General features: G+C 41.9%; 1 protein-coding gene across 3 annotated transcripts in view; it reads right to left on the bottom strand.

Annotated features, from left to right (window-relative positions):
• DHX57 (DExH-box helicase 57) overlaps nucleotides 1-14691 on the bottom strand; it is a 21644-nt gene that overhangs the window by 6813 nt on the left and 140 nt on the right. For 2 of the 3 annotated variants that reach the window (XM_026845122.1, XM_026845120.1), the window contains exons 2-16: nucleotides 13130-13341; nucleotides 12313-12465; nucleotides 11860-12030; nucleotides 10354-11165; nucleotides 8693-8883; nucleotides 8427-8548; nucleotides 7956-8151; nucleotides 7101-7225; nucleotides 5962-6095; nucleotides 5215-5269; nucleotides 4305-4507; nucleotides 3177-3293; nucleotides 2734-2830; nucleotides 1263-1436; nucleotides 791-991 (exon numbers count right to left, since the gene is read on the bottom strand). In XM_026845122.1, the coding sequence (XP_026700923.1) occupies nucleotides 791-991; nucleotides 1263-1436; nucleotides 2734-2830; nucleotides 3177-3293; nucleotides 4305-4507; nucleotides 5215-5269; nucleotides 5962-6095; nucleotides 7101-7225; nucleotides 7956-8151; nucleotides 8427-8548; nucleotides 8693-8883; nucleotides 10354-11165; nucleotides 11860-12030; nucleotides 12313-12465; nucleotides 13130-13332 (2954 nt within the window). In that variant the 5' untranslated portion in view covers nucleotides 13333-13341. Of the gene's footprint in view, nucleotides 1-790; nucleotides 992-1262; nucleotides 1437-2733; nucleotides 2831-3176; nucleotides 3294-4304; nucleotides 4508-5214; nucleotides 5270-5961; nucleotides 6096-7100; nucleotides 7226-7955; nucleotides 8152-8426; nucleotides 8549-8692; nucleotides 8884-10353; nucleotides 11166-11859; nucleotides 12031-12312; nucleotides 12466-13129; nucleotides 13342-14107; nucleotides 14437-14691 lie in introns of those variants that run through there. The other variant, XM_026845121.1, reaches the window with a different exon arrangement.

The raw sequence follows: 14691 nt of genomic DNA, 5'->3' as shown, positions 1-14691 counted from the left end.
GGGGGGGGCGGGTGAGGGTCAGAGCAGGGTGGCCAGAGAGAGAGAAGGGGAGAGAAAAATTAAAAAAAAAATCAGCTTAGTTCCATACACAGGACAAAACCTCAAGCTTTTATAAAAACAAAATAAAAACCAATAGAAAACATGCATCTAAGAATGTGCTCTGTAGAAGAGGGCCTGTAGCGCATATTTCAAGTCAGAAAGTAATGTGAAATTACAGCTGGTGGGCAGTGCACTTCAACCAACCTCACAGTCCATAAGAACAGATTCCGATACCATACTAGGGTTTAAAATAAAAGTTTTTACTGTAAAAAAAATTGTGTTGTTTCATTTGCTTTTTGTACAAAGGGGTGTACAGTGTGCAGCAGGGATAGGAGGGCTTCTTCATTTAGTATTTGCATGATGGTGGTGCCTGATCCAGGCTGTGGCTTTACTGCACTATGCTGCACAGAAACACTGCAGGAGAGTTTACAGCATAAACAGCTACTGTAGGTCTGGAGTACAGGAATGCAACTGCCTTCTCTGATGATGAGAGCTCTCAGAGGAGATGTATCTTTTTCCTAGGATCAGATGAGAGCTAAGGCATATAAAGAAGGACTGGAAGAACTGGTGGAGGGTGTAATTGTGGGGGATCTGGATGCAGAGACAAGGTGATTGTAAGACCAAAGCAACCAGTCAACAGTTTTAGATCTTTAGAGCAAGTTTCTTGGTTCCATGATGTGAGAAAACACTGAGGAAACAAAACATATTCTGGATACTGGCTTTTTCAGGCAATACAGGAATAATAGCTCACCTCAGACAAAGCTGCTCCAAGGGCACTCTTTGTATTTCTGGTAACTGCTGGTTTATAAGATGATGGTTATAGTGATGGCTACTGAAAAGATGAAAGCAGACGCCTGAGGCTACACGGCCTGCTCGCCCTTTCCTTTGCAGAGCGTTGGCCTTGGACACAAATGTTTCTTCCAGACTTTCCATTCCTTTACTTGGGTCATATCTACAGGACAGTAAAAAACAGGCTTAGATTCAAGAGCGCACACTGAAAGGCTGGAGGTCAAGCAGGCAGATGCTGCCAATTTCTGTATGAACAGAATTCCCACCCCCTGCTGTTGGATCTGAGTCTAGACTGGCTTCCTCCACCTTGCAGTAGCTTTCTGCAGATCAAGTTCCTCGAAGTTTTTCCCTGCTCTTTAGAAAGCTAAAGCATGCAGCTCAGGGCATAGAGAAATTTCCCAGATCACAAAGTCCTGAGGAATGAATCCCAGTACCTTTTCTCTTTCATTTTTCCAGAATCAATCACATAGACCACATCATCAATGGTGACAGATGTTTCTGCAATGTTTGTAGAGATGATGATTTTGATAACTCCTGCAGGAGGCCTGATGAACACAGACTGCTGTTCTTCACTAGACAGTGAAGAATGAAGTGGATAAACAACACACCTGGAAGGACAATATGACAGCACACTCAGTGCATCTCCAGCCTCCTCCCTCTTGTGCCTGCACACACTTTTGCCTCTCTAGTACTAGACACTGTCTTACAGCCATTCAAAGCAATATAAACCCAGCAAACCTCTCTGCCATATCACCTTTAAGACACAGAATCATTTAGGTTCAAAAAAGACCCTTGAGATTATCAAGTCCAACCACTAACCTAACACTGCCAAGTCCACCACTAAACCATGTCCCTAAGTGCCACATCTACACATCCTTTAAATACCTCCAGGGGTGGTGACTCAACCACTCCCCTGGGCAGCCTGTTCTTGACACCCTTTTGGTGAAGAAATTTTTTCTAATACCCAGTCTCAACGTCCCTTGGCAGGACTTGAGGTCATTTGCTCTGGTCTTATCACTTGCTACTTGGGAAAAGAGACCAACACCCACCTCGTTACAACCTCTTTCAGGTAGCTGTAGAGAGCGATGAGGTCTCCCCTTAGCCTCCCCTTCTCCAGAGTAAAAAATCCCAGTTCCCTCAGCCGCTTCTCGTAAGACTTATGCTCTAGACCCCTCACCAGCATCGTTGCTCTTCTCTGGATGCTCTCTAGCACCTCAGTGTCTTTCTTGTAGTGAGGAGCCTAAAACTCAACATGGCATTCAAGGTGTGGCCTCACCAGCGCTGAGTACAGGGGGATGATCACTTTCCTAGTCCTGCTGGCCACACTATTTCTGATACATGTTCTAAGGGAAGGTGGAGAAGTTTACAGAAGGGAAAGGTCTCAGAATAGAGTTGAGCAAAAATTCTGCCTCTTTTATAGAGTCTAGAATCTGCCATTTAGAATGCCAGACTAGAAGAAAAATCACTCTAGCTAACCTTGCCATGGCCATCTGTGTAAAACTGTTTAGACAAGGACATCCAATTACATCTCCAAGTAACTAACAATCTAAGGCCAGATGTAACCACAACTGAATGTATCTCAGCAAACATTCTGAAACAGAGCAAGGGCTGAGATGAAGTTTTCAACAGTCCACTGGATCATGCAGAGGACAAAATGGAGAACACTCAGGGTCTCCAAGAACTTCAACAACTAATCTTCCTGAATTGAGGAGAAAAACCAAAAAGACCAAGCCAATAAGACAGCAGAGAAGGAATTACCCTGACTGGAGTCAAGACCTTCACATCACAAGCTATCTTACACATTTAATAACCGTTATTTATCCCAGGATAAAGGCAGGCTTTGTGCAGGAAGCTACTCCTTATTTATGGGTAAAGAGTGATAGCTTTGGAGCTTTTCTGCCTTACCTCTTGCTGTGCCTGTTATTAAAAAGAGCATTAGACTGGAGCTGCTCATAAAGCATCTTGATTTCTGCTAGACCAGGCAAAAATATCAACACAGCACCTATATACATAGATTTAAACAAGGAAAAATCACTCAACAGAAAGGACAGCATATTTTATTACTATGCAAATGGCCAGAGTCAAAACTCCAGCTCTGTTTTGCAATTATTCTACAAAAACCACACAGGCTGCAACAGTTCCTCACCAAAAACTTTCCAATGTAGACAATTCTCTCACCTTTCCCATCCCATGTATATCAGGGGCTTTGTTACTCAGCTAGAATTTGATTTTTTAAAAAAATAATCAGTCACTACAGAAACTCTGCATGCAAAACATTAGCTCTGGGCTGTCTATAAGCACTCTGCCTCCATGAATCTACTTTTATCTCTCAAGGACAGTAAAATTACCTGGGGGGTATGAATGTCTGCCAGCAACTATCCACTCCAGCAAGGCTTCAATTAATTCCAGATTAATTTTGTCCAAGTCCATGACAGACATCGTCTTCAACACCATCTTGTTAACCCCTGGGGAAAAATAAATAAAACACACAGTAAGTCCACCTCTTGTAAAAAATATCTGCTGGATGAACTGAACGAGTGTGACTGAACAACCAACCACACCTTGGTTTAAACAGCATCTGGCTTAGACCAGACAGAGGTAAGTGACTCCATGCATTGTACTTCCCCTTCCATGCTCTCCTCTGTTTCAGCTCTTCCTTCCTTTCTCATGCCTTACTAGGTCTCATACATGCCCTGTGCACAGCCTAGACCAGGATTCATCCACTAGCAGAATGACATGCACACATATTAGCGGGTAAGAGGAGCTGAAAGCCTTTGTATGGCCATTTACAGCTACATCCAGGACTCAAGCTTTCTTTTCCCTCTTCCAATGTTTCTTACACCAACAAGACACCCAGATTCCCTTATTCTTCTGAGACAGTAACTGTCTAGCAGGAATCTGAAGCTTTTAAGCAATGGCTGTCATGCAGTACCACTGTGGAGCGCACCAAAAGGGTGTGCAGGGAAGAACTCTTGAGGACTAAGCACAAGGAGGATTTTGATGATGACGGAGTGGGAAGTTCATAGAAAGGTCTGCCTCTTATTACGCCATTCACAGACTGACTTGAATTTTTCAAGGAAGGCTTGTCATGCTGAAGTGACCTCCTTGAAGTAGGCAGACACATGCTGTGCTTTAAGTAAAGCTGCTCCAGGAAGAATAGATACAGCAAAGAGGATGGAATTAACAAAGCATCTGAAAAGGGATGTAAACTGATAGCAGCTGAAAATCGTCCATCTTCAGATGCTAAGAAGGGTTTTCAGTCCAGATGTTTGTTTGTGTTTAAGAGAACAATGGCGTGTGTTTGTTTGGGGTTTTTTTTAAGCTGGCAGGTTTCTGATCTCATGTAGAAGTAGTGACGTGACTAACTTCAAAACTGAATTATATACACGCATTCAAGATATAACATTATATGCTAACATACCATCTTGGCTGGCATATGTTACATGCCAATTTACTAGATTTTAAAAGGAGCTCACCTTTATACCGTGTAAGGAGCTGCTTCAAAGTTAATTTTTGGTCTGGGTCTGAATCTCTGACAACTGTGTCAGTGCCTTCCAGAATGCCAGCACGTCTCAGGTCCTCCTCTACTTCTTCAAATGCAGTTCTTTTCTGTCTTCCATTCTGCTTGTTTTCTTGCTTTGTCTTGCGCCTGTAGGGACTACCATCCTCTAAAACATACCTGAACATCAGAAGAACATTTAGTGGCATAGAAAGCAGTCTAACAGTCTCCTTCTAATAATTAGCTGCAGAGATAAAGTATCAAAAGTATTCATATATGAATCTGAGAGGAACTTTGTATAAGTGGGTTGCAAAACCATAGACAGTATCGAGGTCAAGGTGTCCTTCCATACTGGGATGTTAGTCTTTAAAAGCTGTGATGTAAAAGATTACGACTACAAACTTGATCTTGACAGCTAAGCAGGCAGCTCAAAGCAACAATCTGTGAGCTGTTGTGAGTCTACAGTAACTACAAATGGTAACAGGAATCTGCAGCCCTACTGCAAAGTAGGGCTTACAAAAAAGAATTGTTTGGTATCCTGCATTTTTCACCTTCAGTGATGAAATCCACCTTCAAATGTATTTTGCTTGCCACTGTCTAACCACCACTGAAATAAGGAAACCACAAGCACTGACAAACTCTTCATGGCAAAGCAACTATGTGGTATCTAATGCAGAAAGGCTTGTTTTGGCATGAGATCCTAGACCCCACTGAAGTGTAAGTATGGTTTAAAGTCAGTGCTTTAGTAGAACTCCAAGACTGCTGGTGATGGGGGAGATCTGAGAGGATTTAATTTTTAAATCTATGTACAGAACTACTGAAGTCTCAAGGTCAACAGTGCAATCTCAAAGGTCAAATACATCTGAGAATGACTGCCAATTTCATACCTTGTCATTGCAATCACATCTTCCAGAAAAAACTGATCCACAGGAAATGTTCGACCTAAAGGAAACATGAGAATAAATCTACATGCCACACAACATGCAGAAAAGAGGAAAAAGACAGAGCTGGTTATAATTTCACACCGGTTATTATGTCATACACTGGCTTCACAGCTCTCATCTATACTGCACTTTTCAACACAATTTCTGTCTATGAGAAACAGTGGATGTTTTCCACGCAGATGTTTTCCACGCATGGTTTGGTAACATGAGCTTATGCAGTCACAGAAGGGCTGACACACTTATGGGAACACATCTGTGAGGCTACGTTGTTTCTGTCGTGCTCCATGTAATAAACTAGCAATTTAAAAGGCATATTTGGCTAAATGTGTACACACCCAGCTGAATCCTCTCACTGCTTCTTTTTCACAAGGACAGAGAATAGCTGTCCACAAGGACAGCTGTGGTGAAACTAGCCCAGGGAACCACATCATGCACACCATGTCATTTTTGTCTTCTGGGGAAGGAAATTCTGTGGGTATAGACACAACACAAAAAAGGCTCCATTTCCAGTCTTTCTTAAATTTCATTGGCCTTTCCTTCTAAGCCCTTGGAATCACAGTTCTTGTATAAATCCTGATCTTGCCACTTTGCAAATTAGTCCCTTACACTTGAATTGAAAAACACTTTCAAGCAGAAATACTGAAAACAAATCCCTAAAACATTGAATGTGACAATAAAAATGTTTTTCACCTGGTATGTTAATAATTGGACAGGAGTGAAAGTATTGAGAAAAAAGCTCTGCATTCAAGGTGGCACTCATTAGTATAATGCGCAAGTCTGGCCTCTGAACCATTATATCCTTCAAAACCAGCAGCAAGAAGTCACTAAAGAAAACAAGCAAAAAGACATTTGAATTTCTTTAGTGTTAACTTTCAGTCTCTTTTTTGCCTCCTGATTCTGACTTTCTGGTTGTCGCTTACTGGCGGTGTTGGGATTACTTGGCAAACTCATTTAAGCTCTAGCTACCGTATAAATTAATTACATTAATGACAGCACAAGAACCAATTAACTCAAAGTAAGAGATGAGTCCTTTTTGCTCCTTTTCCTCACTGGAAGAGTTATTAAAGCTTATACTCTTCCTCTGCTCACTGTATTCTTCCCCACATATTTATAGCTTTTGTGGCATGCCTAGAAAACTGGCTTGAAGTGATTTTGGATTCGAAGGAAGAAGAATCCTTGGGAGATACGAGGCCTTTTATGAGGCTAAAACATAAGCTGAGCTGTAGAATAATGGTTCACAGTCAAAGTATCATGTAAATCCACTCGATTGGAGTGTTTCACAAGGAAAACTTCAAAGAAAAGGATCCTTGCCACTTAATTTACAAAGATACTGACAGACATTATCTTTTGCCTGGCATCAGCAGGTACACAGGGTAAATCTGCAGAAGGCTGGAGCAGCATAGGATGCTCATGCAGAAAATAAACATGAGCACTTGCCCCTTGCAGGTGCTTTGCTGAAGTAAAAAATCCTGCATCAGGAAAAATAATTCCCAAAAGGGCGTGTGAAGAATTAGGTAAAAGCTGAAAGTAAGGGTATAGTAAGAACCAGACAACTGTGGTAAAAAAGTTACTTAACCCTCCAGCCCCACCCAACACAACCTGATTGCAGATTGGAGGTATAAACATTTAAGAGAGACATGATTTCTCTGTAAACTCCTGTAACAAAACTTCCTACTGCCCAAAGGCAAGAATCTAAAACCAGACTCCTTCCATCATCCCATGTTACTGGCACAGGATCAACAAGTCTGCTTCAGTTACCTGCACCTTAGCCACCTTTATCATTCTGACTACGTTTCTTCATTTTGCTTACAGGATGAGAGATTATTTACCTTTCTTCTGTTCTTTCGTGAACTTCATCAATAATAACATGTGTGATTCCCTGCAAAGTCAGATCTCCTTCCAGCCTTCTCAACAGCACACCAGTAGTGCAGTACAAGAGTCTGGTAGCTGAGGACTTGAACAGTAAGACAAAGCGTTCAGTGGACTTTGTGCAACAACACAATGCAAAGAGAGTATGTGCTGCTGTAAAGCATTTGGTTTGAAGCAATCCATGCTGGTGATGGGCTGAATGATTTTTTGTTCTCCTTAAAACTTGAGAACACCTGCTTCTTACTAAGTGGCATTGCTAACTATAAGGGATAAACAACAAATGTGAACTGTTTTTCCTGTGGAAGTTGCTTTCTGATAAACAACTCAGATCTCTGTTCTTAGAAAGATTTAGTGAACCTCTTTTTAAACACAGTTCTTGGAAAAAGCAATCAGCTGCAACATAAAATTTCACTTCCAAGACAGCAGTTTGGATTCAACCCCACTTCTGGCTGACACAAGCTGTACCCCTCAATCTCCACTTGGGAGACAAATGGAAATGGTTGACGAGTGGAAATTAAGTTAGTAGCCTTCCAGAGGTTATAAGTATTACACATACTCTCAGAGTCCTTCACCTGTCTCAAGAGAAAGCAAAAGTACAAGACACAGTACTACACTCTCATTCTGTAAAGCGGACTGTGCAACTTGAGATGAAATAAAATAAAGAATGTATTTTGTAATATAATATAAAATACTGGTGATACAGGCTTGCTTATCTCACTATATGGCAGATATAGGGCAGAAATTCTGTATGCTAGAGAAGCACTAAGCACATTTTAATATAACTAAATGAAAATCAACAAGCAAAACACACACACCTTCACACTTTCTAGACGGATCTGATATCCAACAGTGAGTCCAATCCTTTCTGTTCTTTCTTTGGCTACACGTTCAGCCACAGAAATGGCAGAGATCCTGCGAGGCTGAGTGCAGATGATGTTTGCAACTCTGCTTGGAGATCCTTGCAATGAAGCATCCAGAATAAACTGAGGAATCTGAGTGGTTTTCCCACACCTGCATGACAAAGTCAGGGATTAATTGAAAAAAAACCCACAAACCCAACACCTTCAATCCATGTAAACTGACTGCATTCCACTTGGAATTTGCATTGTTTCATTAGTGTCACCCTTCACATGAAATTTGTCTAGGACTGCTGTCACTGGTCACAGATGGACCTCAACCTTTCAGGACACGGACACATATTTCACATTCTTCTGTGTATACTTATATATAAACAGTATAGTATACTGTGTATACTATGAAGTCTGTATGTGCAATCACACTCTTACCCCGTCATGCCGCTCACAACAAGAACTTGGTGGCTCTCCAGCAAGTCAAGAATGGTTTCCCTCTCTTGCCATGCAGGGAGCTTCTGTCTTTCATACAACATGGACTGGAAGTGCCTAGAAGACTAATGCACAAAAGCAGACAGCATGGCAGTAAGAACAAACACCACTGGAGTGGAACAGAACCATCTGAAACAGCAACCTGTGGGTTAAATATTTATTTCTCTAAAGTAAGCACAAACCCAGATATTCTGTTCTGTACATTATACCTTTTTCAGTCGAAACTGTGTGCAGATTTTAACATTTTCATTGCATAGAGACTTTGCCTGCCCATCATATCTTTTGGAAAGCTTTTTCTTGAGGTTCACGTAACTCTCATTCTCCACAACAACTTGATCAGGCTCATCTTCCTCCTCCTCTTCTGCCATCTCTGCTTCCTGAGGCTCTGACACTGTTGATGCTTGAGACAGAGAATGTACAGTTAGATATTCTTCTTACTAAGGAAAAGGACCTCATCGGCACTGCAGAAGAGACACACATGTTCCAGGAGCATTCTCAACAAAGAACTTTGTTAGACTGGAGCTGAGGGTCTGTAGGACTGTTTTTGACATGCATTTAGTTCAACACTACCAGCAAATCTTCCCTCACCACATCAAACAAACCACAACCTCTCTAGCTCCAACCCACTTGTCACTACCCCTGGACCAGCTGTGCTCTGCAACACCATGGTCTGGGTTGCCATGTGCTGAACGAGACTGGTATCTGGTTTGCCTTCCTGAACACTTTTCATGTGTCTCATCTCCACTCTCCAACCCACACAACCACTTCTGTAGAGCGCAAGACTGTGATGGCAGTACCAGCGTAAATTAATTAAAACTACACTGTAACATTAAGTGTTAAGCCACTACCAAGTACTTTTAAACCAAGTCTGACACTGGACCATGTACTTTGGTGCCTACTGCCTATCAGCTGAAGTTGGATTTGCTGAGACAGTAAACCAGCCCTTGAAAGTTTTAAAGCTATATTTATCTAAACCAGGTATTTCATAACATAAGGAAGATTTTATAACATAAGAAAGATTATTTGGAATCTCTGATTTCAACTTCTAGAACAATGCTGTCTTTCTGGGGAACCGTTAAAAAAATGGAATAATTTGTTTTACTATAACAAAAAAATAGGTTGTCACTATTTAAGTACTCTAAAATGTGATGCAGTTGTTCTTGAAAACTCTCTTGAAGAAAGTTTGCCTTAGATGAAACAGTTTTGGAATTGAGAGCTCAAAGGTCATCTATGCCATGGAGTTGATGTGACCCTGCCCTAACTGACAGTCTCAACTCTCCCCCTGTGAAATCAGCCTAGTTGCACTTGCGTGCAAAAAACGGGATGATACCTTGAACAACATTCTAGAATCGCTTGCAACATTTACTTAGCCTTAAATCCACCTTTAGAAAATTAATTTTGAGGAGGGGTTGGTAATTTTAAGTATTGGGTTTTTTTTAAAAAAAGATGTTTCTGAACTGATGAGCAGCAGATGCAGCAAAGCTTGCAAACAAAGTTTTCCATTCCCTTCCAAGCACACTTCTCTGGTTGGTTTTGGTGAGCTCACACCACATTTCTCAACGGCTTTTTATTGACTGGGAACAGGCATCTCTTTCTCTGTGCTCCTATAACTCAGTTCTTGTTCTGTGCTCCTTTAACTCAGTTCTTGCCAGCAGAAAACCTCTTTGCTGCAGCGTTATCATGGAAGGGACTTCCTGAGGCACAGACAGATTATGGATCTGGCTCACCCCATGACCTTAGTCTCCAGAAATAGATTTGGAACAGACACCTGAATCGGGTTCTCTGCCTTCTCTCTCTTTATTTATTTATTTTTAAAAAAATCTTTTTGACCATTCTTAGCCCAGAAATTGTAGAGGGAAATCTGGTGTACCTTCACACATTTGACTTGAACCAGATGTACTCTTTGTCTGTAGCTTTACTGAAGGTGTTTCCAGCAGGGACGTAGGAGGAACACTGTACTTATGCTTAGTATTTTTAAGTAACTCGCTTATTTCAGATTCATCTTCCAAGCAAGTCACTAAAGTGTATACCACGGGTTCATTAGACTCTGCAGCTATCAAGGCCTTTCCAAAGAGGAATTCAGCAATGTGTAAACGACAAGCAAGAGGTAGATTCTCATCAGTGGAATAAAATGCCAGAAGGGGTGCCTGAAGTGGATACTTGTTTGCTTCAGGAAATCTTACTTCAAGTTCATATACAGGACCATCAGTTTTAGGTCTGAGATAAACATCATCTACAGAGTTCCTGGTTGGTGTCAGTGGGTGGTTTGGAGGGTATTCATGTCCAAATCTGCATTTTGAACCAAACCTGCAGCCTCCTTGGAGATAAAATTTACATATTTCCTTTGAAGTCTGCTTTGTTCCGTCTGTAGTACAAACACCCTTTTGTTTAGATTTGCTGAGCCTGTTTGCTAGGCACTCCAATTCCAAAGTCAAAGTCCAAACACGGTTTTGAATTCTTTCTACAAATTTTTCTCCATAGATTGACCGGAGGGCAAAAGCCTCCTCCTGTCTCTGTTCTAAACATTCTTCTTGACTGGCTTCAGCAGCTGTTGCAGAAACCTGCATCTTCTCTCCATAGCTTTCAGTAAAGCACTGCAATAGCAAATACTCCAATGATGCCCCAATATTACCATTGCAGGATCTCAGTACTGTCCTACAACGCTCACTGTCAAAACCATACCTGCAACAAAACAGACATGGCAACAAATGAGTGACAGATTTGTATGAAGCAAAATAACCACAGATTTGCTTGATTAGGCTTACAGTAAAGAAGCATGTATGGCATGAGATACTACTATTGGGGTAAAACCAAAACCACACCAAAATATTTATGCTGTTTTAAATGATGGTGGCAGGCAGTAATCTGGACTCTGTGAATACTAGTCTGTTGTTTACAAGGTGACAAATTAGTTGCCATGTATGAATGAATGTAGCACATTACAAGATTAGATATAAATTAAACTCTTCAGAAAAAGCTGAGTCCCACATATAAAACACTCCCGAAGCAAAACCAGTTAATTAAATGCTCATATCCAAGCAAAATGGATGAACACTTAAAAGGTTTTGAAACATTACCTACCTGGAAGAAATGCACATATAACAGCAATGCTCCCTGAGCTTTCCCACTATCAGTTTCATTGTCTTAGAGAAAGAACTGAAAACTTCACTTAAAAAGGGCTGGAGCGACTTATTTTCATAAACCCATTACTTGAAATTCCTCTAGTTGAGGATCAAATTTGTAGGAGACACAAACTTATCAGTACCGCTCACAGAACTTCTCTGGAGTCAAGAGGAAGTCCAAACACTGAGGGCTTACAGTATCAAGACTAATGATTTACCTCTTCAGATACAAATTATTCACTGAAAAGCATCACCTGGAGAGTTTGTACACAGCAAATGAAGACACTTCACTTTCCACAATTCTATGCTCAGCTGGCTCAGTAGATGACCTTGGTATTATGTCAGAAAATTCCTGATCTGTTGACCAGCACTGTTCATCATCAAGGTAATCAGGTTCATCATCATCTTCACCGGAACCAGCTACTCTGATAAAACAAGTTACCAAATTAAAATGAAACAAAATTATGCTGTTGAGTAGACACAAACCACTGCCTATGCAGTTTTAAATCCTCCATTTAAATGGAGGATTCTGCTACCCCGTTCCCAGAGTTAATACTGTAGAAGAACAAAGCAGACTCAAAACCATAGGATTTGAGATCAAATTAAAAGTTAAGGGAAAAAATAATATTGTTTTAATTTCTGACAGTGTGCCTATTCAAGCACGCTCATTGAGAAGAGCTAGAAGTAGTGCCTCCATTTAAACTAACTCTGATTCAGGAGCCAGCTCCTGCCCTTGAAGCTCTCGAAGTAGTTCTTTCACTCTTCTCTGATTCTCTGATGTCATATGTATAGTCTGCAGAGGCATTCTTGCTTCAGGTCTCTGTTTCGTTTGCCCTCCTCTTCTGGCAGGGGCATTTGATCTAAAAATGAAAATAGAACACAACAATGACTTATTTGCCTGGCTCAAATGATCTTGACTCTATTAGGATGTGTTAGGATACAACCTTGTAATTCAAAACAGGAAAACCAAAATAAGACAAGTAAATCACCTAAGGATTATTCAGTTGCGTTCATTCTTATGTGACCAGGATGTGTGTGTCTATATCTGTGCACACACACACATATGCATATGTGTATATTATCCTATGTCAAATCCAAAGCAATTTAATAAACACTTTGGGAGATTCTGAGACACACAGTTACAACCATGTACTTCTAAGCTAGATTGATCAGAATAAATTCAGGATACTAAATTCATTCTAAATTGCTTATTTTCTATGGCCCAGCTTCTGCTCTGTAATACACAAAATTTAATATCCTGTGATTACTAGCGTTTTCTGATCAAAGATGTTCTGAAATTACTTTATGACCAAAAAAGAAAAACAGAGGTTCTAATCTTCTTTTAAAAACCCACTTTCCTAGCTATGTTAAATGCATTAATCAAAAAAGACATGTAAAAACTGTTTCATACTGAAACACCTTCATCACCCCTTCATTCTTCTGTATATTCTAAGATGTCCAAAAACCAGCCCTAAAGTATCCCAAACATCTCTACACCAAATCACCCCAAATTAAGAGAAAGACCTGGATTCCAGCCTTGGTTCCTCAAAGAGACAAAAATCATCTCCATCGTCCCAAATTCTGTTTGAACATTTCCTATTTCCACCAAGATGAGACTTGTTCGAATGGCCACTGCTGACTCCTCCTCCTTTCCCTTTTCCTCTTCCTCCTCTCCCTCTTCCTTCTCCTCTGTTGGGCTTTCCTCTTTTCCTCCCTGCTGAATTCATGTTCTCTTGCTGAGGAAGGGAAAAGTACCCCTTAGTTATTAAGATGATTTAGCACATTACAAATGTCTGAGCATTATTTGAACATTACATTATTTGTTTTTTCCCACGTGACAAAAGAAGATACCCTCTCAAACTGCAGTTATTTATCTGTATGTTGGTGTATTTGTATGCACCTGAAGCAAAGCACATTATTCTATAACACTGTTACACAAGTTTTGTGGTTTTAGAAAATAAAAACAGTATTCCTCACAGGTGTTCAACCAAAAACTGCAGGATCTCTAGCGAAACGATGAGCCTAACGGAAGTGCTACCCAACCTGGGAGGTCCAGTTCTGCCACTCATGGAATTTTCTTGCACATGGGAGCTCAAAGGACAAACCTTCAGGGGAACTTTGACAGAATGCCGCCACTTTTTGACTCGAGAGTTTGCAAGGCTGAGAGTAAAAGGTTGAAGGGGAGCCGAAGCCAAAGATACAGTTTGTTTCCACATTAACCTGCTCCTGACCCATTCCCTTCTGCAAGGACCTGCCCAGATAGCTGAGCACTCTGTGGAGTCTGTGCAGAGGAGTGATTAGGAACCTGTCTTAGAAAACTGAAGCCCTCCTATCTTTCGCACAGCAGGATCTTCACCAGCTTTGACAAAAGCCCATTAGTATTAAGCAGTTGTCAGTGACAGAACGGCCCAACATAACACACGGCCGAGCATCATGATCCTGCAAATGGAAAGGTATTGCAGGGACAGGTGAGCAGCTGTGGTGGTCTGGCAGGAGCCAGACCTGGATCTCTACAATGGCACCTTCCAAGCCAGGACAACATGAATAACCAGCCCAAGTGAGGGCTTGGGAGAGCAGAAAAAGTCTGGGGCTTGGAAAGAAGCAAACTTCATTTTTTGTGGCAGTCCTCCCCACTGGAGCTCCACCAGGACTGGACAGGCTCTAACAGACAAGCTGACCTAACTCGGAGCAGCCCGGCAGAAGTGAGGGAGGCTCAGAGGGTGAGACCAGCATGCGGACACAGGTACTTGCAGCCATCCCGTCGGACACTATCACATGGGGTCTGTGTCTCCATCCCCTCCACACGCAGCACTGAACAGCCCCGCTCCCTGGCCCAGCACCTCCCCGTGGCCCCGCCTCACAGGACCTCCCAAGGACGTCCGGTCACCAGCACCGTGGTGGTCACACGGGGATCCCCCAAACCTCCTCTGCTGGCCCTGGCCCTCCCTCCCCCCCTCACCGCAGGGTCCCCGTCCCGTTCCCTCCCGCCCATGTTCCCGGGACCCCATCCCCTGCCCACAGGCCCCTGCACACCCCCTCCCTCCCCACGGCGCCATTACGCCCTTCTAGGACCTCCCCCGCCCCTC

This window comes from Athene cunicularia (assembly GCF_003259725.1).
Source record: "Athene cunicularia isolate RWA chromosome 3 unlocalized genomic scaffold, athCun1 chr3_part1, whole genome shotgun sequence".
Lineage (NCBI taxonomy): Eukaryota > Metazoa > Chordata > Aves > Strigiformes > Strigidae > Athene > Athene cunicularia.
The sequence above is the reverse complement of the archived record's forward strand: the minus strand, read 5'-3'. Positions and strand labels throughout refer to the sequence as shown.